Raw genomic sequence first — 24,891 nt, 5'->3', positions numbered from 1 at the left:
GGGTTGCCACCTCAAGAAAAGCTCTGGGTGTGTGTACTGTGCTATTGAGAGGAAGGTAAGGATCAAAATAGCAGTTGGGACATACTTGTGATGAGAATAGCTGTATTCATTACTTGAGTTTCCAAATGTGTTTTTTGCTTTGTTTAATGGTGTCCAACAGCAAGACACCATTGTTTGTGGAGAATGACATAGAAAGCAAAAAGGAGACGTGAGCACAAAGCAGAGAGTTGGTTAGGAATGACCTTGAAGGAAAAGAACTAGCGTGTGCATAAGGGGCAGTGGTCTGTGGATGATGAAAAGGGGAGGAAGCCTTGCAAAGTACCAGGATAGACAGAGTTTTTAGCAAAGTTGTTTTTGATTTCTAGGTGGAGTGTAGGCTGTTTAGCTCTGTCCTGTAAAGTCCTAGATGGTCTATGTTTTCCAGGCTGGGAGAAACACTTTTCCTCCTGTCACCTTATTTGACCCCCACAATGTCACCTCACAATGCCAGAGGATATCGGTGAAAAAATTACACTGGGGAAGGGTTGAGCTAGAAGTGAATACCTCTAACAGAGCAATCTTCATGAAGGGACTTAATGCTTGCTGAGATGGCAGGGTATCGTAGAAGCAGAGAAATCCTTGCTGAGGTTTGGAGAATACCTTGCATTATTTTTTTTTGGTAAGAACTTAAAGGAATATGGGATATTTTTTGCATGTGTATACATTAGCCAAAGTAGGAAACCTTTGGCTTTGTAGTTCAGTGAATGGCAGCGGACTTTGAAACTGGCATGTGTGTCTTTGGATTTTGTGGTCTAACAAAGTAGCCATGAGTGTCTGAATGCTTGGGTGAGCACTGCATCTTGGAGCAAAAATACTTAGTTCTGACTTTGAGGGGTAGAAAAAAAATAGAACTAATTATTTAGTAGCAAAGAGGAGAAAGCCTTCTTTGATCCCAAATGATTTGGGGATACACCAATGCTTCTGACAGCTCTGGAAAGAGCAGAAATGAAGTTGGTGAGCGCCCCAAATATCAAGTCTTCATCACTCACCATGGAATTCAGTTTTCTATGATTCTATGAAAAGGCCAAGAATCATAGAGTTAGGGTTGGAAGGGGCCTTTAAAAGTCATCTAGTCCAACCCCTCTGCAGTGAGCAGGGACATCTTCAACTAGATCAGGTTGCTCAGAGCCCCGTCCAACCTGACCTTGAAAGTTTCCAGGGATGGGGCATCTACCACCTCTCTGGGCAACCTGTGCCAGTGTTTCACCACCCTCACTGTAAAAAAATTCTTCCTTATTTCTAGCCTTTTGGCTTGTTATACTTCAAATAGCAATTACCTTTTGCAGCATGGGGGGACCATGGTAAATCAATTTAGGAAAGCTTCTTCACAGTGTGGGAGTGTGATGGTGGGGGAGAGAGGGCAATGGAAAGTTGTTGGATGCAAAAAGTAATAATATAGGCCTGGTGTCCAGCATAACTCAGTCTGGTTCCTTGAGTTATGGAGTCATTAATTTAGGTATTGCAGTGAAGAAGGCTAGTGTGCAAGTTGTCAACTTTTCAGAAACTTTTAAAAATTCTTAAAGGGAAGAAGTGGTGGAAAAGGAAGAAAAATGATTGGAAGAGTAGCAATACTGCAGGAAAAAACATTCATGTAAAAAGTGAAAATAGAATCAATTCGGTCTTTGTACAGATGTACCAAAGATAAATCTCCCGGCAGAGAAGGAAGAGCCAGGATAGGAATGCAATATTTCAGCAGGCCTGTCATTCCAGGCGGGTATAGCAGAGGCATTTCCTTGCAGGAAAGCAGCTCACCTTGGCTCACGTCTCTGGCGGCACTTACAAAGGAAAGTCTTTAGCATGTCTTCTGTCTCGTCCCCCTCAAATTCTCATCAGGAAAATCCCCAGTTAAACAAGGGAAAATATAGGGACACTGATGAAGGAGCGAGCTGATGAGGCAATAAAAACTCTTGACTTCCGAGATGAGCTGAAAGCAGGACCCACCTTGAATTGCCTCTTTGGAAGGGCAATAATTCCATGGTGCTACAGATAAAACTTGGTTACACAGCTATCGGTGTGAGTTGTGCTGTGGAAGGGGCTGTGTTTGGCATCTCTCCCAAGCCTGGATGACTGGAGTCTGAACTCCAGGAGAGCAAAGCAATTAGCGATGTCTGACATGAAGTTCGCAACCAAGGCAGCCGAATGCCACCGGTAGTGTCTGTGCAAACTGGATAGGCCTTACTATTTACAGCTGGTGATAATAAACTTTTTGGTTTCCTGGCTTCAAGCTAGTGGCAGATTGAACTGGAAGGAGATTTGGAAGGAGAATAGTGCAAATGATGCTGCAAAGGTTCCTTTCAGCTATGTGGGTATGGCACTGAGCAACCAGGTCCTTCCTGAGGTCTGGGCAGTGCAAGTGTGCCACTCTGAGCAGAAGTCAGGCAAGGTGCACAGATTAGGTCAAACTCTGAAGCAGAAACAGTCTCTTGACTTTATGGGTTCATATTGCTCCACAGAGGCCGTTCCAGATAGTTAAAGCTTCCTGGGTTGCGTGCGATGCGCTGTTTGGTCTCTCTCCAGGTTCCTAGTGGACAAACTCACCTCATGCTCAGCCCCCTTGATCCAAAATAATACAATTGCACAGAGTGCAGGCTGGCAGTTTAATCGTAACAGTTGTGGATCGGGTACGTATAAAATAAAAAACACCCCCCCTTCCTGAAAAATTTCCTTGGAAGGAACAGCTCAGTCTTTGTGAGGAGCTGAGAAAGCATCCGACTGACACCGTTGCCTTACGGGACCTCACTCAGCCTAGGTTGCATAAAAGGGCTTTATAGGATTATAAAGGTTCCATGCAGCGGCAGCTCCAAGGCGGCATTTCAGGTGGGGGCACTGGCTCTCCCTGGCTCTGCCTTGTGCTTGTTTATTATTGATGCCACGCTCTGAAAAGTGCCACCTCACCTTTCTTCCCAGGGCTGCTGGAACATGTGTGCAGAGCTAAGGCTGCTGCATCGGTCCCCCCTGCTGAAATGGGCACGCGTCCAGCGCTGGGGAGGGAAAACGTATGTGTGCGTGCACGCATGCTGCTTTCACTCATGGAGGTCTTCACCTGGAAGAGCTTCATTGCTTGTTGGCTAGGAAAAGCCCCTTTCCCGTAAATTTACTCCTTGTCCTGTTCTGGAGATGCTTTCCTAATTCACTTGCTTCACTCTGATTCAGACCAGCTTGAAAGCCAGTGAAATTAGTCCAAGCAACGAGCCAGGCAGTGATGGACGTGTCTCTGTTCAGCATGCGCATTGCATGACTTCTTTTTCACCAGTTTGGGTTTTCATGTCCCCTTCTCTCTAATGGGTAAGGGCAGGGCAGAGGTGGGTCAGGAAACAGGAGGTGGAAAAAGGTCGTCTTCTGCCTTCCCTATAAGCACACCGGGTTGGTGTCTTGTCTTTGGGTTGCTTTCTCGGGAAGGGGTGAGGTGGGTGTCTGCATGCTGGCCCAGATTTCTCAGCTCACCATGGTGGTGACCCGTGTGTCGCAGATGTCAGAGCTGCTGAACTTCTACCTAAGCCTTTTGTACAGAGCAGTGAAAATGGATGTTGCTGACAATTGGTCCATTTAATGCTTCACTTTTCTATTTTTTCCCAGGACTTACCATCCACTAGTTGTAAGTGGCTGCTGGCAGCCTGTCCTCTGGCTTTGTACAGCACCATGAATCCTATTTTCTACCTTCTCCCTATTCCTGGCACTTTATTGTGCTTTTATTTACATGACTTTTATTGGGACCCACTTTGGAGATAGCACAGCCCAATTGCATGTATCAGCAACTACACTTTGAATTATCTCAAAGCCAAGCATCTAAGGGGAAAGGGATTCAAAATCACCAATTGCTCTGCAGAAATCTTGGCCATAGGATCAATTCCTGTATCCCTCCTCACTGCGATAGCCATCTGCTACATGATACTTGGAGCTTATATTTTCCTGAACATTTAGCTGAACAGTACGTGCTCAGTTGGAAAGGTAAACTAAGGAGGGGGAGCTGTAGAAAATGCTTTTACGCCTTCCTCTCTCCTTTGCCAGCTGAGGTTATCTCTTGCACCAACTGTGAAAGCTTGCAGAAACAAACCTTCAGAGCCGAAGTATTGATGAAGGCCAGAAACGAATGTCCTGGATGTTTCTTTACTACTGTGAAGCTCAGAGCAAGCCACCTTTCTCATGAACAAGCCTGCTCAGAGCTTTGGTTAGCGAGGTGCCAGGGCTGGGTGATGTCCTGTCTCCTCGGGGAGCAGTCAAGCCCAAGTCCACACTCTGTCCCGGTCCAGACAGAGCAAAAATGTAAGGGTTAACATTGTCAGTGCTTCAGATGGAGCTTGCTGTTTGGCCTTTTGGATGATTTTATCATTTTGGGGGAGCAGAATTTGGGGAAAAACCTATTTTTTGGGAAATTCACACTGGTTACAGTAGTTTTCCATGTTTCCCACAAATCACTCTGACTTAATTTTTACTATTACTGTTTTTTTTCTTGAAATCCTAATAATTTTGGAGGTAACTGAAGGAGAACATTTCCCTGCCTATATCTGTTCCCCTAAAAAAAAAAACCCAACAAAAACCAACCAAACCCAGCAATTTTTTTCTCACCTCATTAAATCATCAGTAATGACTGGATCTGTATGGGATGTTGCTGGCTGTGGCTCAGGTCAGGATTTTGTGCCCATTGTGGAAGGAGGTTTGGGAGTTAAAGCATCCTAGCTGCTTGCCCTCTGGGGCTGTGCTCCTGGCACAACGCATCCCACTGATTCGAGAGAAATCCTCATTAAAAAAAGAAACAACAAACCACCGCTCCTGTAGGACATGTGGGATTTTAAAGGGTTTCCAGGATCTATCTGCATTCAGCGAAGGGGGTGAGCATGTGCTCACCTCTGTGCCCACCACCCCATTTACCCTGGTGATCCTGCGGTGATGGGGATGTCTGAGCCTCTGACCTGTCCCCATCCTCGCCTGTGCAGGATTGCAATGTTCCAGCATGTTTTCAGTTCTGGCTTTAAGCAATTCTTCCTTTTTGGCCGGGGAAATGTGTCTTCAGGTCTCTTGAAACCCTACATAGTGATTCCCATTGACTGCGTGGACTGGCACCTGGCCGGAACAGGGCAGAGCCAGGAAAGCGGGGTGCGGGCAGCCTGGCCAACAAACTGCTCATGAGCCCAGCAGATGTTCCTGCAGCCTCTCTGCTCTGCGGGGCCGATGCCAGCCTGGTCCTTTTCCAGCAGCTCGTCACTTGACACCGGGAACAGTACGCTGGCTTCTTTTGTTGCACATTGTACGAGTCAAGACCTTGTGCTTGGAGAAGGCAGGGGAGGGGAGAAGGCAATGGGACACGTATTTCTTCAGGTCATTTTTTAGGTCTTGAGCTTGTTCTCCCTTGTAAAAGCTTTTGGCAGTATCGCCTGAAAAGCATATCCTGCTCTCAAGCCTCAGGCTGTGGCTCGCTAGGTTTTATGTAAGGATCTCTTCTGTTGAGGGTAGGGTGGCTGTACGTGCTTTCTCGCTGTGTCTCTTGGGGTCTGGTGGGACGAATCACCCTCTATCCCTTCCCAAGCTGGTTCTGGCTCTGCTTGATGTGCTAAAAACTTTTTTTTTGTTTATGCACAGGAGACTGACTGTAGTGCTCTTGTATTTTTGCTAGTTTCCCAAGTTCATGCAGTTAGGTACCTTCAATTATTTCTTCCCTATTTCAGTTTTCAACACAGTCCTGTGGTGGAGATTGCCGAGGTCCTATGTCCAAACAAGCTCTGTGAGAGCTCGTAGAGAACATAAATCCAAATATTGCTGCTTACCCTTCTTCTCTCGCTCCCACCTTGCGCACACGCTGCAGAGAGAGCCTTGCTGTAAAATCACTCCCTTGCCCAGACATCGGCCAGTCCACGTGCGTGCTCAGCTGGGGAGAGCCCGATCCCACCACAGCCCCCATTTCTACCATGGGGCCGTATTTCTCTGTCCTCACTGCTGTGCCCCTCTGTTCTTCCGCAGGCTGACGGGGAACGAACCCCTGACCATCCTCCCTCTGACCTCAGAAATGGAGGAAGCTGCCGTCAAAGCTCACTACAAAGTCTGTGACCGCCTGAAGCTGGAGAAGAAGCAGCGCAGGATGTGCCGGCGGGACCCCGGCGTGGCCGAGACCCTTATGGAAGCGATCAGCATGAGCGCGCTGGAGTGCCAGTACCAGTTTCGCTTCGAGCGCTGGAACTGCACCCTCGAGGGTCGCTACCGGGCCAGCTTGCTAAAGAGAGGTGAGCGGGGTGGGGGGGGATCAGTCAGGGGTGCTGACACCCCCTGCACCCCATCGGCTTCCCTGGCATTTTTCAGAGTGGCCATCCTGGTGCATCCTTTGCCAGTGGTGGGTCACCACTTCCCCAGAGGTCCAAAAAGAGCTTGTAGAAGGTAAAGACACAGCCAGGCTCAGCTCATCGCTGCATGAAAGTGCACAACAGGCAAAGGATGTGCTATATGGCAGTAATATATGTGCTTTTGCTAGTGAAGCAACCCCTGTCCGCTTCCCATTGCTGGCCATGGCTCCTCTCCTTGGGGGCTGGAGATGTTCGTGTGTGTCTGCAGCCAGCTACGGTTCCTCCTCACTTCTGCTGGAAGTTGAGCTGTTGCTGGAGGGAGGGGAAGGTATTGATGTTCCCAAAGCTGTTCCCTCTTTTTTTATTTTATTTTTTCCTATTTATTATGTCAACCTTTTAGGAAAGAAATTGAGAAAATGCCTCGTTAAGGGAAATAAGGCAAAAAGGACTGTTCTGTTAGTGGGGGCAAGGGGAGCCCTATCATAGAGCAGGGCAAAGCGTGCAAACGTGTGTGTCCTGTTACTGCTCTACCCAGGGAAAAGCTCCCTGGATGTAAGTAGTGGGGAATTCCCACACCCCTTCCTGGCAGCTCAGGTGGAGATGACCAGAAGCTGAGAGAGTATTGTAGGAGTAGGTGGTATTTTTGTCCTTCCTTTGTGCTACTTCATAGTCCAGTTTCGTGCTTCCTCCCAGTAAAATCCAGTTCTTATTTCTAGACTGACGCTAACGGTGCAGCAGGACCATTTTACAGATAGCTTGCATGGCTCTTGAGCGCTTTAGTGACTTCCAGAATGTCCCACACTCAGCGATGGAGCTGGACCTAGAAACCCAGGGTCCGACATGCTCAAGCAGAGGTTTGCAAAGCGCCCTCCCTCGCTAATTAGTGAGAAGGAGTAATCCAGAAGCTCTGGGGCTTAACTAATGCACTGTCACTGACTGCGGTGGAAACAAGGAAAGTCCTCATGAAACCCAAGAGGTCCAGCCAGAGCTGCAAGATGGTTAAAAATATCCCCGCATGCCAGAGGAGTCCCTGGATTAGAGGCGCCTTGGGGAAGCCAAGCACTTTCTCATGCTGACACCTGGAGGCCACGGCTTGTTCCTTCAGATGTGCCCGTCCCCGCGGGCAGCCCTCGCAAGGGGTGTTTCAAAGCAGCCTGAAGTTGAGCTGCCTTAAAACACCATGGAGAACCAGCCCCCACCCCTTGTCAGGACCCCGTGTAATAAATTGTAGCTCTGAGGGTTGCAAAGCTCTGCCTGCTGTCTCATTCTTCCATGTTTTATGCCCCTGCAACATCTCTGCCCTCCACCGATGCTGTAAATCCTTCAAATGTTGCTCCCGCGGCATAGCACGCTGCCCTGTAAATCTTTCTCCTCCTCTCCGCGAGCTGCTGGTTCCTGGTTCAGCATTGCGGCAAGCGATACCCCAGGGTAAAGGGGCACATGTATCACCCGCTAAGACACAGCTATTCAAATACGTCGGTGTGGGCTTGCTTCCTCTCCTTCAGAACCGTTACATCTTTTTAAGAAGAGGTGGGGGGAAGAAAAAAAGGCAAAACCCCCCCCGACATTTCACTTAAGAAAAGTTTCTCCCTCCATTTTTACACTTGGTCACCAGAACAGCCTGGCTGCTGGTTTGCAACTTGGGCTGATGCAGCCCGTTTCTTAAAATAACAGGGGGATTGTTTAAGGGACTTGTTATCCTCTTTGGATACTCGCGAACAATTTTGGAAATGGCTGAAACTGGATAGCCGCGGATGGCAGGCTGTCGATGCGCTGGGGGTTAGAATGCCTGCATTGATTTAAAGCTCATTATCTTGTTACCAAATATCTTGGTGCAATCAAATAGTGCATGGCAGAGATGGCTTTAAATCTGGCCAGAGCCAAATGTCACATGGACTTGCTTGGAAGCCGCCTCAGCTGCCTGCGGGCGAGATGATACCTGTGCTGATGGGCTCCGGGAATTTGTGAGGCTTTTAGTGATGGAGAATGGGAGGAGTAGAGCCAAAGCTGATGGGAAGATTGATGGAGGGGGAGAACCTGGCAAATGAACCATTTCTCCTGGCTTTCTGTCAAACCTGGTATGCATTGTGGTTGCATGGCACTGACTTTCTGCTGAGATTTGACAAGCACTCTAAATTCAGTGCTTCAAGCCAGGAGGCCTTCAAGCAGGTCGTAGATCCGGGCTATCTACTAAACTGGACCACATCCAGGCTGTTTGCTGCTAATTGCAGTGTCTCAGACTCTCAGAGGAGAGTTTACATGCCCTATTCCGTCGAGGACTTTCTGTTCGTACACTGGTACCTCTCTATTTCATAGCACAAGTAGTAGCGGTGGCAAGAGGCCAATTCTACAACCCAGGAGCATGAAGGCTTGGGAGCATGTCTCTAGCAGTGGCATCCCTCTGACAGGCATGTGACAGTCTGACATAAGGTGTGACCTAGAAAAAGCTGAAACAGCCTATGAAAGGTGAAAGCTTCTTAGAAGGCATTTTCTACCCAGAGGAGTTTGGTCATCTGCATTCCCCTGAGTTTTTGTTGTGTGAATTAAGTAAAGAATTCTCCCACCACTCCTAATGAGAGAGTTTGCAATGCTGAAGATGTTTCTGGGGTGCCAGAGAACATGGTCTAACTTCAGATTAAACAAAGAGGAAAAAAAAACCCAACCAAATTTGGTTTCTCAACCCTGACAACTCTTCACAGTGTCTCCAGCAAGTGTGGAGTTGAGCCTTTTTTATTTTAACCTTCCTTCCAATGAGGGAAAGGTTCCTGTTCTTCTTTTCCAGGTGAGCAGTAGAACCATCGGACAATTTCTACCACAGTCTGGTTTGAGTCAGCCCCCTTGAGAGGACCAAACGTCAGTCTTCTGGACTGGATTTTCATCTGTGTTCTGCTGAAGTTCAGCACTGTGCACCTGGGAGTGCTTTGGGGAAGGCAGGCTCTGGGGACGGCCCAGGGTAGCACCCCATGAGCTTGCTTGGACTACCATGAACCTCCCAAGGAACAGTTCCAAAAATGACCTGGCAGTGTCTCTGCATGTCCCTGGTTGACACACCAGCTTACAGATATATCCACTACTGTCACCATCCACTTGTGTTATTTTTGAGTGGGGGATTTCTTGAGTTGGATCCAAAGCTGTTCTGGAATTGCATCTCAAATATGCAGTCGTTCACAGCTTCCATAGCCGGAGAATGAGGAGCTATAAATACTGATGTGTTTGCTTTTTATTTCTGGCTTTTATCATTTGGATTGAAATCATGGGTCTCTCTGAGCCTCAGTTTACCTATTGGGGGAGCAGATGCTGTTGTATCCCTGCAGGTGAGCATGGAGGTGTTTAAAAAAAAAAAAAAATGTGTGTGGAAGGTTTGAGGTGTAAACTGCTTTTTGAGGCATTTGAGTGAGGTGCTGTGTTGGGTGACAGGCTGGCTGCTATGTGCACCCTCAGGTGCCTTTTGTTTAACAATTTTGTTGGACTGGAGTTAGGACCCAGGGATGTTTTTCTGGGGGAGAGAGAAGAACAAGGAGCTCTCAAGATCTAGCCCAACGATCAGATGGAAAGTCTATGCTGGGTTCCTGCTATTTGGTTTCCCCTTGGTAGCAGTATTGCTATGCCATGGTGATGGTACCTCCATGGCCTGTCCAATTCTTGCTCATCTCTTTAGTTTTCAGGCAGAGACTATCTGCAGAATGACAGCCACGGAGCTGGCCAGATTTCATTTGCATTCTTGAATCCTGGCTTGTGCCACCTCTGTCCATCATTCCTTGCTCTCCACTGTGTCCTCTCCACCATCAGTGACGCCCATAGAGCTTGGCATGCTTTGCCGTTGCTCAAACTCTGTTCACAATAGGTTTTGCCTCCATTTCCTCATTTTTTCCTTTTTTTAATCCTTGCGCCAGCTGCAATTAAAGCCGCCGCCTCCTCTCTCCTGCAGGTTTTAAGGAGACAGCCTTCTTGTACGCTATCTCCTCTGCGGGGCTGACGCACGCCATGGCCAAGGCGTGCAGCGCGGGGCGGATGGAGCGTTGCACCTGCGACGAGGCCCCCGACCTGGAGAACCGCGAGGCTTGGCAGTGGGGCGGCTGCGGCGACAACCTGAAATACAGCAACAAGTTCGTCAAGGAGTTCCTGGGGAGGAAGCCCAACAAGGACCTGCGAGCCCGGGTGGACTTCCACAATAACCTCGTGGGCATGAAGGTGCGTTGCAGACTGCTCGGGGTAGGGGTTCAAGCTGCTGTGGGGTTTGTGGGGGCAATAGGGTACCGCACTTGGGTGCGGAAACAGGAGTGTTAGATGTGATCCTTCTGCTGGAGGGGTGAAGTCTCAATTATGGGACTATGCCCTGTTTTCGTCACTGTGCTTCAAGAGTTGTGCAAAAGCATCGGAGGGAAACCAGAGGGAAAAGAATCTGGATTGTCCAGGTCTAGAAAACACGAACTGGTGGGAAAGATTGCTGGCTTTGCCCAAGGAGGAGAGGGTCTTACACTGCAAAGGGATGGAAAGGCAGGTTCTCCAGGCTCACGTGAGGTAGGACAAGGAGGAAGGGATTTACGCTGCTGCAGGAGAGCTTGAGGGATGCTTTTCTTGCAGTAGTTCAGTAGAGCATGGATAGTGTAGCATCCCCACAGCCAGGTTTCTTTAAAACTGGCTGGACAAACACCTGGCAGGGAATCAGGGTGGAGATATTCCTCTCTGACTGACCTCAGTCCTGAAAGTCCCTTCAGCCTGATTTTCTGGCAGCTTTCCACTCTGCCTAGAGCTGCTGGGTTTGCAGCTGACAGTGCTTGGGGGTGTCGTTCCTCCTTTTTTTCTTTTCTTTTTTTTCCCATCCTTATCCTCTCAGCTGGAAGGCTTTCTGCTCTTTACTCCCTCTTCCTCCCATGAGGCTTTACCCTCCTGCCCGGGGGCCTCCCTGCAGGACTGATGTAAAGGACAAAGTGTCTGTAATTGCTGGGTCATCGCAGCAGGAGAGGGGAAAGGAAGGGGCTTTCCACCTTCTCCCATAATCTGCTTGGCTGTACCTAGCCTAGAGTTGCTCGAACATGAAAATCCCTCAGACTGGCTAGCACAGGTGCTTAGGATCAGTGTTTCATTGCGCCAACCTCGAAGGGGGACATACTGTAAGGTTATAAATAGCCTTTGAGCCTTATTATTGTCCATGTGATTGGATGGAGGGTTGGGGCTGGGATGGGGGACCTGGGTCTCCAGTTTCCCAGGCAAATGCAGCCCAGCCAGTTGTGCATTCTAGGAATCGCCACCCCAGCTCAGTTGTTCCTGTGCATATGCATAAAATGTCATTCCTCGCGACAGAGTTGGGGCATCGGAGAATGCCACCAGTGAGTGCTGGCCAGCAAAATGTCTCCCCCTCTCCCCACCACCAGATGCTCCTAGACAGTGCTGAGATCAGGATTAGAAATATCCTGGATTTAGCTGGTGTCTGGCTTTGGCTGACAGCTTCTCTGCCGCTGGATTAAAAGGCTCAGTGCCTCTGAACTCCTGTTGCAGCTCCTTGGCGTGTGAAACAGGCTTTGCAGGGTGATGAAATTTGTTTTAATCCTTGTGGTCGGTTGTTCCCAAGGGCCTGTCCCAACTCTTTGGAGTTGGCTGTGTAGCAGATGGGACTAAAATGGAGAAGGTGGTCCATGGAGGCTGTGATTTCATGCTGGAGATTGCTCTGAGATGTCTCTGCTCTCCTCCCTTTCCAGAGTTGTATAATACAGTCTTGTCAAAACCTACAAGGCTGTGGCTTTAGATGCCATTGACATGTTCTTGTAACTCCATGAATATTTCCCCTCCAGCAGTGGGGCTAAAAAACTTGCCCAAGGAACGTGACGTAACTCCCAGTGCTCTCCACCCCAGTAGCTGCAGTCAGGATACCCATATGGCTGAGACTCAGTCTTGGATTTAGGTTAGGTGTCCTTATTTGTCATCTCTGCTCCACGCTGTCTGTGTGACTTTGAGCTAAACGAACTCCAAGGATGAGCTGGAGGGAGTGAATCTCCCCTTTCTGCCTGCCCTTTCTTGTCCTGATCCCAGTGTGAGTTAGTTCCCCGGGGAAGGGGAGATGTCAGGGACTCTCTTGCATCCTCTGCCTCCACTTTACTTGGCACGGTCAGGCTCTGGTTCGTTGGCAGTGATTTCTAAGCACTAGTGTAATATCTACAGCTAAACAGCTGAGTAACAGTTGTGACGGTTGTCCAGACACTGAGAGCCCTCATGGCAATCCAAGTCAAAGACCTTTGCTGCAGGTCAGTGATCCGGTGTTCCTATTTTTGTCCACCCACGCCGTGTCTGTCGAGTTGGTATTGCTGTCTGACAGCTTTCCTTGCCTATTTGCAGCAGCAGTTGAAATGACTTCTCTGTTTATGCTCCTAGAATAATTGTACCTTAGTCTGGTTGAAAGGCAAGCCAAGCAGCCCTCCAGATTCACAACATCACCATGAAGCCAGGCAGAGAACAAGCAAACTGCATGTTGAGAAGGAACCTTTTAAGAGGATGGTGGTTCATGATCAGGAGAACATGTCTATATAGTCAGGATACGTGGACGTAAACCATTGGCACAATATGGTGTCATTAAGAAGATGATGATAGATGTTCGAGTCAGAGATGAGGACCCAGGCTGAGTTTGTAATTGCAAAGTCAAAACTTGCAACCCTTGCTTAAGATTTCAAATTATTGAAACTGATTTGAAGCCTGAGCATTGAACTTCTTCGTGTGGTTGATGGATTCTCTGACATTGCTTACACTTGGTTGTAGATTAATATCAGGTTCAAGCTGCTTCTTTCCTCCTGGTCCCACTGTCAGTGCGGAGTTGGTGGAGGATGAGAGTTGCTCAGCAGGCAGTACTAGGTTCCCGTGCTGAATTTATTGATACTTTATTTGATGAAGGTAGGGGGTTAAATATGAAACTCAGCATGTTTCCTCTACTTGTCTTTCTCCAAAGAAGCTGACCACCAACTAACTGCTGCCTTATAGACTTTCCAACCATTAACTAGCAAGAGATGCTAACCTAGTAGCTATGACAGTCTGAAACCACTTTGAACTAACCTAGTTTGGTTATTTAGGCAATAACTCATACGTATTTGATTTGATGTGAATCAAAGGCAATATAGGAGTGCAGATAGCCTTGATTTGCGCCATTTTGGAACTGAACAATTTTGAACTGGAGCACTCATTATATAACTAAGATGCTCTTATGGCCTCTAATATGTTAAATGTCCCTGTGAGTTCCAAAAAGTTGATTTAAGGTCATTTTGAGCAGGAGCTGAGATGCAAACTGAATGCCTTTCCCAAGCTCATGCAGCAAGCCGATGATGGAGCAGGAGACTGAAGCCAGTTCTCCCGAATTCCTCCTTGGCACCCGCTGTGTTTTTCCTCTAACCAAAGCACAGATTTTACGTCTATTAGTGAAGCCATACATACGTGAACCTCTGCTGTACTACAGACTGCTTTGGACTGGGCTGAGAATGGACAAAGAGACTTTCTTTTCCAGTACTTTGTTTTGCTACTGGAGCTTGCTGCAGTGCCAGCCTATGTTGGTGTACTTACAGTGTATGTATGAATGTGTGTGTTCACTGAGGGAGTGGAGGAATATCTATTAAAGATCTAGCACAAGCTTGGTGGTCTCTCACTGATTCTTAACAACATATAATCCTTCCCATCTAATTACTCCCAACCATGGCAAAACATAAATAGTCCCCTGAGACCCAGCAGAAAAGGACTTGTGCTTAATTGACTGATTTGGCAACCAACCCTATACCCTTCTGGTCAACATGGCAGTTTCTCCATGGTGTCACACTAGCAAACAATCTGTGTATTTCTGCGAGGGTGACATTATCCTATTCCGCCTAGTTTTAGTGTCTCTTGGTAGACGTTCTCATTTAATTATTTTACTTCTGTTTTTTTACAACCTTGATGGGCCAACTGTAATTTTGCTGCCACCAATGAAATAATCACTGAACATGTTGTGCCTGTGATGGCTCACAAAGTTATATGATATGACCTCAATCGCTAATGAAAGGGCGAGCTTGTCTAGTGCTAGGATGAGGTAATTAGACCAGGACTTCTCCAGCCTTCTCTTTATTGAAAAGTAGGAGCTCTGAATAGACCACTTATTAAAAAAGCAATTTCCCTTCCTTTGCCAAATCTACTCTTGCTCATTCAGCTATTCTTTCAGAGGGGTCTTGGGTGGAGAGGGTGTGTGTTGGGGGGAGATGTGTGTATGTGTCAAGGGGATGGGGGGCGGTGGTGGTGAGAGAAGTCAACTGTATTAAAGCTCCGTTGCCAGCAATGAAGTTTCTTGGTTATATTAAATGAAGCACAGGCAGGCTTGCTAAAGCTCTCTTCTTCTCTATATCTCCCCCCCTTTTTCCCCCTTGTACACACAAGTGCAGCCCTCTTTTGTAACCCATTAATGAAAAGTCGGAATATTAGAGCACTCAATTAGTTCCACTGGGCTTGAGTAAGTGATGTTTTAATTAAATTTGCCCAGTTTCTCAGCAAAGTATCATTAAACATGACTTTCCAACTCCCTCTCTGGAGCGTTGCTAAGTTTCTTAATCCCAGGAGTGCTGACCTCTTCCAGAGGTATGTCTGGTCAAGCATGTCTTACAGATCCAAGGGGCACTATTAAAGGGGGCTGCTGTTACCCAAGAAAAAAAAAAATTGTCATGTTCTCATTCCCTTTTCCCTTTATCCTTCCAGAAGGAGAGACACAAGCAAGCCTTTGCTTTCAGGACCCTGAAGTTGGGGTATAACTACCGTCTCCTTGAGAGCCAAGAGTGTTTAGTGCCAAACTATGGGAGGGCAGAAATGGAGAACAAGAAAATTCCTCCCCCGCCCCCCAAAGGTGTCTCTAGGCAATATCCCCCTTTGAAACTGGTTCCCTTCATGAGGCTTCCTTAATTGTTTTCACACAATATCAACCCATATGTTTTAGTCTGTGCAGACTATGCGTATCTTTCTGAAGGACCCTTGTTGCTGTAGGGTTCAAGTCCAGACCCATCCTGAGACATGCCTGCGTCTTTGAAACCATATGGGATGCTCCGGAGAGGATAGTGGGAGGTGCATGGACTTTTCCTTGCTGTTGATTTGCTTGTTTTGGAAGTCCATGCAAGGAATGGCTTTTCCCCTTAGGCGGTGCTGGCAGGGATCTATCTCAAGGGCTGAGCGTGCCTCCTGCGCTGGAGATGGACTCTCCATATCGGGTAGATGTTTGCCCAGCTATCATCTGTCTGAGGAACTTCACGAGCTATCACATAACATGTTATCAGAGCATACCACCCTCTTCATTTCTGTATCTCCATTTTACAGAGGGGAAATTGAGACCCAGAAAGATTAAGTGACTTACTAAAGGTCACACACAGGCGTAGCGAAGCAGAGACTTGCACCCTGGTCTCCTGTTGCAGAAACGGTGTTTACAAGCACTGCCCGTCCCATCTCGTACAGTTCCTACTAGCAAGCATGATTCCAATCAAACTCCAGAGTTTGTCAAACAGGCAAGCTTAAATGCTAATCCCTCTCTTTTTCTGCACCATCAAAAAGTGTAATAATTGCTCTTTTTGATGAGACAAATCCATACGAGCTTACTAATACCGTTGGTGCATGGGTGAAAAAAAAAAGACATCATGCGTCCTTTAGGCAGTTTCTTTAGGGGTGTGTTTTGTGAGAAATCTAGCATCATGCTTTTACGAAGGTAAATCAAACCTAGCAAATAGCACCCTCCTTGAGACTAGCTCTTGGCTTTATATGTACAGATCACCACTAGTATTAATTGCTTCAGGTTATGACAGGTAGCAATGCATAAGCATGCTCTCTGGATTTTCCCTGCCTTCTTTCAGGCTGAGATTGGCTCAGCCAAAGTCTTTCTAAGGCCTGGAAATCACCACTCCGGGGGAAAAAAATGCTTGCTGTGTCCCATAAGTAATTGCAGTTAGTTGTTCATGTGGGGTTTTCTTAGCATGTGAAGCACACTAGGAATAGTAGTTCTCAATTTAAAGTAGCGATATGTTATTCTATGTTTAAGTGTTTGTATTTTAATGCATATTTCACTAAAGTATGAGTGGTCATATTTTTAAAGAAGGAAGGGGTAGTGGAGAGGGGAAAAAAGTTCTGACGAAACAGTTTGAGAACAGGCTCAAAAGAAGGGTCTTTTTTAACAAGATAGAAGAAAAAAAGGAAGGGAAGGAAGAAGAAAACTTCTAACAATCTGTGAAACTTTTATAATTCAACCAATGGCAATGGCCAGTGCTAAGGGATTCGTCTGGTCTTCTAGTTGTTTGGGCACTGTGAAGAAATGGGGACCGTGGCTGCTGTCCAAACAAACATTAATACTTGAGCTGAGAGAATAGCTAAGCCCATTTAAATTGAAGGAGGATATATAGAGAGAGGATGGAAGAGATTTGATTTGTAAAGGAGCATCCCAAAGCCCTTTCTGAAGTAAGACAAGAGGAGGGCAGGCTTTTTCCTGGATGAGCTGACTCTAAGGAGGTTCATCTGCTCCCTCCTCTCCCCCAAACCATAGCGAATGGTTTGAAGCCTTGGAGCCGCAGACCAGCCATGACGACAGCGGAGCTATAACCGAGGAATTCCCACGGCTGCGCGTCCGCTTTGGACTGCTGCTGCCCAGACAAGAGTTGTCTGAAAACCACCGCCAGAGCCCCGTGACCCAGCTGGGAATGAATGGGAATCTGTCCTCAGCGTTTCAGCTAAAACACTGAGAAATTGTGTGTTGCAGCATGTCTGAGACTGATCATTACGGGGGCACTTAGTCTGAGCTTCGTAGCAAACCATTGTTGTGAGGAAGGATTACATGTTGCATAGCAATGCTCTGCTGTGATCCCTTTTCCCTATGGCTCTTGTAAATCCATTTGGGCAGGCGGTCCTGCAGTGCTATCTAATTTCCTCTTAGCAGCAAGTACCAATAAAGGCGGTTCAGTCTTGCTCTATCATAATTGTTTTCCTCATTGTGCCTTTGTCAGTATTTGGTATTCTCACGACAAGATCAATGGGAGTTTGTGTTTCTAAGTCAAACGAACTAATTTGCTCAAAGAGCTTTATTTTCCTCCCAAACTGCTCTCCTATTCGTGAGTCTACAAGACCAGGTGGTTGCTCGGAGGAGGGTGGGAGGACATAATTTCAATGTGTGATGCTATCCCTGATCCACTGATTGTCTCTGTTCAACTTTCCTTTCACGGTAGAAGCTCTCTACAGCATAACGCAATAAGGATTCAAATGCATACTTGTGTTGTTACTCCTGAGTTACTACAACTCTGATGTGTGGTAGCTGTGGTGTTTAGCCCATGGGGAGCATGAAATGTTTTGTGCCTTGGATTTAAGCTAATACATTTTCCTTCACATCTGTGACAAGAGGCATGCATGTGGTGGCTTACCATAGTGTAGATGAAAATATGATTATTAAATTAGTGGTGAGCCTGTGTGTGTTCAAGAGAAGTTTGAGCCTATGTAAGATGGAGTCAGATCAGGCTCTGAACTGTGATGTGACTTGAAAAGAAAACAGGAGCTACCTATGGCTCTTGAAACGATATGCTTGTGTTTAAAGTCTTATTCTGCCTCGTGTACCCTAGACTTTTTTGGTAATAAAAGCTAATTTATTCTATCCTGGAAGTCCCTCCAGGTTTGAAAGCATGATCTAGACCATGGCCCAGGCAGGAAAAGTTTCTCCAACGCTGCTCCAAGCAACCTGCTGACTTGGATAAGTCTTGCTCTTTCTCTCTACAACTACCTGAAAGGGGGTTGCAGAGAGGTGGGTGTTGGTCTCTTCTCCCAAGTGATGAGTGACAGGACAAGAGGAAATGGCCTCAAGTTGTGCCAGGGGAGATACAGACTGGATATTAGGAAAAATTTCTTTACTGAGAGAGTGGTATCACAATGGAATAGACTGCCCAGGGAGGTGGTGGAGTCACCCTCCCTGGAGGTATTCAACGAGCGTGTGGTCATGGCATTATTGTGGGACGTGGCTTGATGGGCATGGTGTTGTGTGGTGTGGGTGGTTTTTTTTTGTGTGGTGTGTGTTTTTTGTTTTTTGGGTGGGTTTTTTTTGGGGTGGGTTTTTTTTTTTGGCAATTGTTGGACTTGATGATCTTACAGGTCTTTTCCAACCTTAGTGATTCTGTGATTCTGCTCTGCTTCCTGGAGGAATGAGGTGGATTTAAGTGTCTCTGACAGGAGCCTGCAGCAAGAGGAGGATGGTCTTTGTGGAAGCTGGGGAACGAGACAGGAAACAGAAGGGCTTTGCCAAGATTCATTATGGCTCGTGGGTGGTTAGGGGCCCGTAGGCAGCAGTTCTCCATCACGCATCGCCTTGAGTAGCTGCGTCGTGACTGACAGCAGCAGGGGAGGCTGTCTGGGGAAGAAATTTTTCTAGGATTTTCACCATAGCTGCCTCATAACATTCTCGAGACCTTCCCAGCCCTTCGAGGAGAGGGTTTATGGGGCGGTTGGGATGCTCCACACTTGCGCAGCGGCCATATGAAAATTCACATGCTGGATTTCATTAACTGGTGCATTCATGAGAAGGGGGACAATGGAAAGCTTTTATGCTTTGGTCCACCGGTGCATGACATCTAAACTGTCCTAGCCACTGCTTAACAGGGAGCTAGAAGTGGGTCAGGAAAAAAACAGACTGGGATTCATTAGGCACTTTGTTCATCCCTGTTTAAGCACAGGCAAAGAGAATAGGATTAATCTACCTAAATATACGCATTATTACCCTTTGAGAGAACTTTATGTTCCTGGAGGGCCAGCTGGTGATAAAGTCCCATGTTTGCAGTACTTCAAATAAAGCTAGATGCTGATATTTAGACATCTGAATTCTGCCCGGAGGGTGGGATTCTGCTCACAGGTTAAGATATCTAAACTGAGGTGCCTTCGTGTGAGCTGGGTCCCTAGGCTCCTGTTAGTGGGTGGAGATGTGGTCAGCACGGTTGGTGGAGCCTGGAGAGCTGTGTGAGTGTGTGCAGGTGTCTGCTTCGCTGCAGGATCCCCTGCCTGCTTTGGCTCTGCTGAGTCAGGTGGGAATTTAGAGGTGTTTCTCAAATGTAAGTATTAAAACTCAAAAGTCTGCCTCAATGAGGTCAACCCTGGCTGCACAGTGTGATTCAGGTGCCTAAACCTACATGCCTATTCCTGACTGAAGGTCTGCTGCCATCTGCTAGCTGCCAATCCATCAGGATCTGGATTTCCGATATGTGTTGTGCCATACCTGCCGGCCACATGCGGATGCCTTGGATATACTGCACCTGCAATGCCAACTCTCCCGCTGAGCTCTGGAGAGGTGGTTCCTGATGAGAACAGCCCTGCATCCAGGTTCCTCTCCTGCATTTCATGACCATGCCTTCTTCAACCAGCTCTAAATCCAGCCAAGCCTGTGCACAGGAGCATGTCTACCAGCTGAGCCAATTCCTGTTGGTTTCTTGCTTTCCCATCTCCTGTACAATGGTGGTCATCGCCTTTTCCAGGTGGAGCAGATGTGAATGGGTTGGGGGAGGTGGAAGGGTTGAGAAAAGCCTGAGCTGATGAATGACTGCAGTGTGCAGCCCTTCTGCAAGTTTCTCAGCAATTTTGCCCAGTTTGCTGATGGTCTGGGCGTGAAATCAGGTATAGGAGCTTTGTTTCACATGAACTCAGCTCTCACTTCTGGACAACTAGTGAAATGTGACTTTACATGAGGGACAGTACGGGTGAGGGTGTTGTTTTTTTTTTTTTCTCGGTGTTGAAATGTGTTCTGTACGCTCCTGTCTAACATTGTGGGATTTCTTGCAGAGTTGGCTAGACACTTTGGCACGCAAAGCGTGACAGCCCCTAACCAAGCTGGCCCAGCTGAGTACTATAAGCAGTAACACATCTCTCTCTGTAACCCGTCACTTGTTTGAATGCTACTGTGTATTATTGGATTGCATTTGAAAAGGTCTTGGCTGTCGCAGGAATGAAGTGTGACCATTGGCGAGGCTTTGCTGAAGGCAGTATTATGCATAGTGTCTTTCTAAAAATGTCTCTGTAATATCAGGATTGGGCCAGACCCCAATTCTGAGCCCATGACCTATTGCACATTTGCACATGGTGCTCAGCAGGACTCATGCAGCCAAATAATTAAAAACCGGATGGTCAGGAAATGGACTGGAGCCAGTCCTCTGCTGTCATGAGGCCATAATGTTGGCAGATCCCATAATGGGCAGAGGGGGAGATTTATTTTTTTCTTTTTTAGATACCGTAGATGCCCAAAGGAAGGGCACTTTCATTGGTACCTTGACAGGAGACAGCTCTATAAAACAGACTCTGTTCTAACTTTCTATTTTAAGGGGTGGTTATACCGTACCCATTTAAAGTCAAAATGTAACCTATTTTTGGGGAAGGGGGGGAAGGGAGAACTAGAACTATAAATATCTGTTTATAATCTGTGGACAAAATGCAGGTTATCTGTGACTGTCCAAATAACGTGTCTGCTCTCATGTTGCCCACGGAGGATTCCCAAGTGTAAACCTATCTCTGGAGAAGGTGGGGGAGAACATTCAGATGCCATTTATAAGGAGATGGATATGTTTTTGTGCCATGAAGCATCTTTATTGCAGTCTGATTAGAAAGGGGCAGGATCCTTTGTTTAGCATCAGTCAGTTTATGGGTATAGGGTCCTTTACAGCACCTGAGGGGCTCTTACCACCTTTGTCTCTCTCTAAGATGAATAACCATTGACTCTCTCATTGCTTTCTTCCCTCCCTGATACTGCTTCTCCTTCCCATGCTGCTTTTTCTGTTGACAGTAACCACCTCTTGCCATTCCCTCTATCGTATGTGAACACTGTAGTTCCACTGGCTCTGCTCTTCCTTCTGTATTTACGCTTTGTGGTGGTCTGAAGATTGCCATTCCCATGCAAGCTATCCCCAAGCAAGATCTGGACATCTTTCTATACAGACTTTGACTTCCATTTGCTTTGGGAATAAATCAAACATGCACATTCACTTTCTGTTATCTTGAACAAGTTATTTCCCTCCTTTAGGGATGTGTGAGATGAGCCTCATTTCTCATTACAAAACTCACTTGAATTTTAAAATTAAAAAAAAAAAATCGAGTAATTAAGGATTTGAAACAAAGCCTTGCCCTGGATAGTTGTAATCAAGTTACATAAGCAGGCACGAAGTTTAACATGAGAGTCCTGGCATGGAGGGGGATAGAATCCACTTCAGTTTCCAAGGGTTTAAATGTCTTCCCTTTCTTTTTCACCTTGAGTTGGAAGACCTTGGTCATAAGTGCTCTGCTTTTTTTTTGTTGGAGAGAATAGAATATACATTTCCATCCTAGTTGAAAACGCTTTATAGAAGATTCTGCCAATACATTATAGAAGTTACGCTAGCCTGGGAGTTGAACTTGGCAGCCTGTTCCTTCCTGGATGGTGGCTTGTGTAGACAACGTTTGAGCGCAGCAGCCCCTGAATGCCTGTGTGATGCCATTTCCCTTTATCCCCTCACCAGAATCCCTACACAGTGTTTAGCGAAGTGGCTTTTCCACTCCTGGGTCAGCCTTTCGTAAACACTTATGGCCTTTCTCACTGTCTTGCCTGGTCAAATCTCAAGATCCGCTCACACCGAGATGCTGCTGTAGCATCAAGGCAGCAGTTGAGGTTCCTCATCCTGAGATGGGTCAGCTCCTGCTTGCTCATGATAGGGCAGATGGTGCAGCCTTTAGTGAAGGGAGTCTGTTCCCATGGCCAGAGCTGAAAATTTCAAGTTTCCTTCTCTCCCTGCAGAGTGACTGCCCCACATGCTTTCTCTGGTTGAAAACTGAAGCCTGCTCCCCTAGTCCTCTCTGCAGCCACCAGCCCTGTCATAGTCCCCAGGAGTTGCTGCCTGATGGGCTGAGGGCTGAACCCACGGGGGTAGACACTTCTCACTGCAGCATCAATCCAGATTTCATGTTTTTCCCCTTGAAACCCTCTGTGTGAGAAGCCAGACTCCCCTTCCAAGCTGCCTACAGCTGGTGCCACAGGCAGAGTAAATCCTGGGGCTGCATCAAAGCACCTGGAGTTACTGGACCCTTCACACAGGGGTCTGTTTTCCATCTCTTCACATCTTAATTTTTCAGAGAAAGGGAGGGCACAGAGGAGACTGAGGCAGCCTTGGGCTTTACCCTGCGTGAAAACGTGCTTCATTAAACATGCGTTTGGCCAGCACGCAACGGTGCTCTTTGTTTTTAAGAGCACGTGCAGGGCTCTATTGCTAGCAGAAAAAGATTGGCAGGCCCTTTTGGACATGCTGCCACACTCCCGAATGGGATCCTGAACACAGGTTGGAGAGGCGGAAGCTGCCTGGATGCTTTTGGAGCTAATGGTTTCGGTGGTGGCGATTCAGGCTGTTGTTCTCGAGGACTTTTATATAGTTTCAGCTACGTGAAGGTTTTTCCTCAGTCACAAAGTGAACTGAGTGGGATGCTATACCTAGTCACTACTGGTGGAAACAGCACAGCTTAACCACTGAGCCTGTGCTGCTAATTTGGAGCTGCGTGAGTTTAAGGTGGTATCCTGTGTGTGGTGGTGGTGTGGGAAGGTTCCTACTGTCCACGCTCGTGTTCTGGAGCATGTGCCACCCCACCTGTGTGTTTGTGTGTGTTACAGCAGCAGTCTCCCTCTTCTCTCCACTAAACCAACTCTTTCCATTTTTGTTACCTCTTATCTCCTTATTCTTATTAAAATAGATAAATAGGTGTTAAAATATTTATTAATCTCTTAGTTGCATCGCAGCTTCAGAACTCTGTCTACGTAGATGAGTGCCAGCACTGGACAGCTGTTGTACACCTTACTAGTATCATTAACTAGCCAATAAAGCAATATTTTGGCAGGTAAATGTCATATTCCTGGAAACTGGGACCCTTCTAAAACAAGTATTTCCTTTAGTGCGTGTTTTTTGTCCTCCTCCAACCGACAGTTTTTGTATTGTCATCAACTTTATGCTCCAGGAGCATCTTCTAGCAAATGTTGATTTCTTGATTTCTTTTCCCGTAATTGATTTTCTTTTGGGGCCGTGTGTGTCTGCAGGTCATCAAAGCCGGAGTGGAGACAACCTGTAAATGCCACGGCGTATCTGGATCCTGTACTGTCCGAACATGCTGGAGGCAGCTCTCTCCATTCCATGAAATAGGGAAGCAGCTGAAGCAAAAGTACGAGACATCGCTCAAAGTGGGCAGCACTACCAACGAGGCCACGGGGGAAGGAGACATCTCGCCACCCAAGAAGTCCATCCCTGGTCACAGTGATCAAATCCCAAGGACTACGGATCTTGTCTACATTGACGATTCCCCGAGCTTCTGTATGATGAGTAGATACTCACCTGGGACATCGGGAAGGAAATGTTACAAAGACAAGAACTGTGACAGCATCTGCTGTGGGCGAGGGCACAATACGCAGAGCCGAGTGGTCACCCGTCCGTGCCAGTGCCAGGTCCGTTGGTGCTGCTATGTGGAATGCAAGCAATGCACCCAGAGAGAAGAGGTTTACACCTGCAAAGACTGATGCGTCTTCTGCTTGATGGCAACCCTTGGTGACGGGCGATGGCGATCTATGAGAACTACATATGGAGACAAACAGGGTTTGATTGACCTTCTGGGATCTGAAAGCTATGTTGAGACATAAGCACTTTGTAGGGTACAGGTGACCCAGCTGTGTTGCTGTTTTGTTTTTGTTTTTGTTTTGTTTCGTTTTCCTGTAGACTGAATTTTAATGAGGTCCAACCATGTGGAAATAAGTGCCTGTCACACTGGGGTTAGACACCAGTTGACCTTCACCTTAGTTGTCCACGCAATTTGACGGATCATTCATCCTTGGAACATCTTGATCGTTTCACCAATCCTCCATGAACTCCTGGGCTAATATATTCTCTTTGGCATAAATAACCTATACTACTTTATTCCTGAAGCTTACCCAACTGCTTAGAGAGCTAAGCGGATACGAAAGAAAGGTCTTTCTGCTTTGAATGTGATGGTACGGGAAGCGGTCATTTATTTCCCCTTCTAAAACTGGAAAGAGGTGTGCAGGGTAAGCAGGAACAGCCCTGAAGGTTCCGCTAGTGGAGTTTCTGCACATTGAGCAGACAATCTCTGACAAAGAGACCCACTGGGAGGGTAAGCTTTTTAATGACAGCTCCGTATCCGCATGCTTTGATCACCAAATACAGCTCAAAAAATGTTGGGTCCACCATGTTGCAGACAGACATATAACCAAGAAAGAGGTTGGGAAGACAGTAGAAAACCAGACGTGCCTGTCCCCTTCAGTCCAATCACGTGTTCTTTTTTTAAAACAATTTCATCGAATGCAGTTTCTTTAGCACTATCGCTGTCTTCTTTTTTTTTTTTTAAAAACCACTAGATACTTTTGTTTTATTTTCACTTTGTGCATGATTTATTTTTCTCTCCTCTTCCCACCTCTTGTTGATCAAATTCACCCTGTGGTAACTGCTTCAGAAATCTGAACTGGAACTTTTTAGTCTTATGCCAGCTGAATTTGGACGTGTGCTTCTGAGTAGGACAAGAGAAATTCCAGTGCATCTTGGAACACAGTGCTGTCTTGCATTGTATAACAGCC

At 46.9% G+C, this 24,891-nt stretch overlaps 1 protein-coding gene across 1 annotated transcript in view; it reads left to right on the top strand.

Moving 5' to 3' along the window:
• Positions 1-23,823, top strand: part of WNT9A (Wnt family member 9A) — a 54,919-nt gene extending 31,096 nt beyond the window's left edge. Inside the window, exons 2-4 of the mRNA XM_059819029.1 lie at positions 5,995-6,254; positions 10,240-10,502; positions 23,350-23,823. Coding sequence (XP_059675012.1) covers positions 5,995-6,254; positions 10,240-10,502; positions 23,350-23,823 — 997 coding nt within the window. The remainder of the gene's footprint in view (positions 1-5,994; positions 6,255-10,239; positions 10,503-23,349) is intronic.
• The last annotated feature ends 1,068 nt before the right edge of the window (positions 23,824-24,891 follow it).

This window comes from Gavia stellata, chromosome 6, assembly GCF_030936135.1.
Source record: "Gavia stellata isolate bGavSte3 chromosome 6, bGavSte3.hap2, whole genome shotgun sequence".
Classification (NCBI taxonomy): domain Eukaryota; kingdom Metazoa; phylum Chordata; class Aves; order Gaviiformes; family Gaviidae; genus Gavia; species Gavia stellata.
Note: the sequence above shows the minus strand (reverse complement) of the source record. Positions and strands in the feature narration are given on the sequence as shown.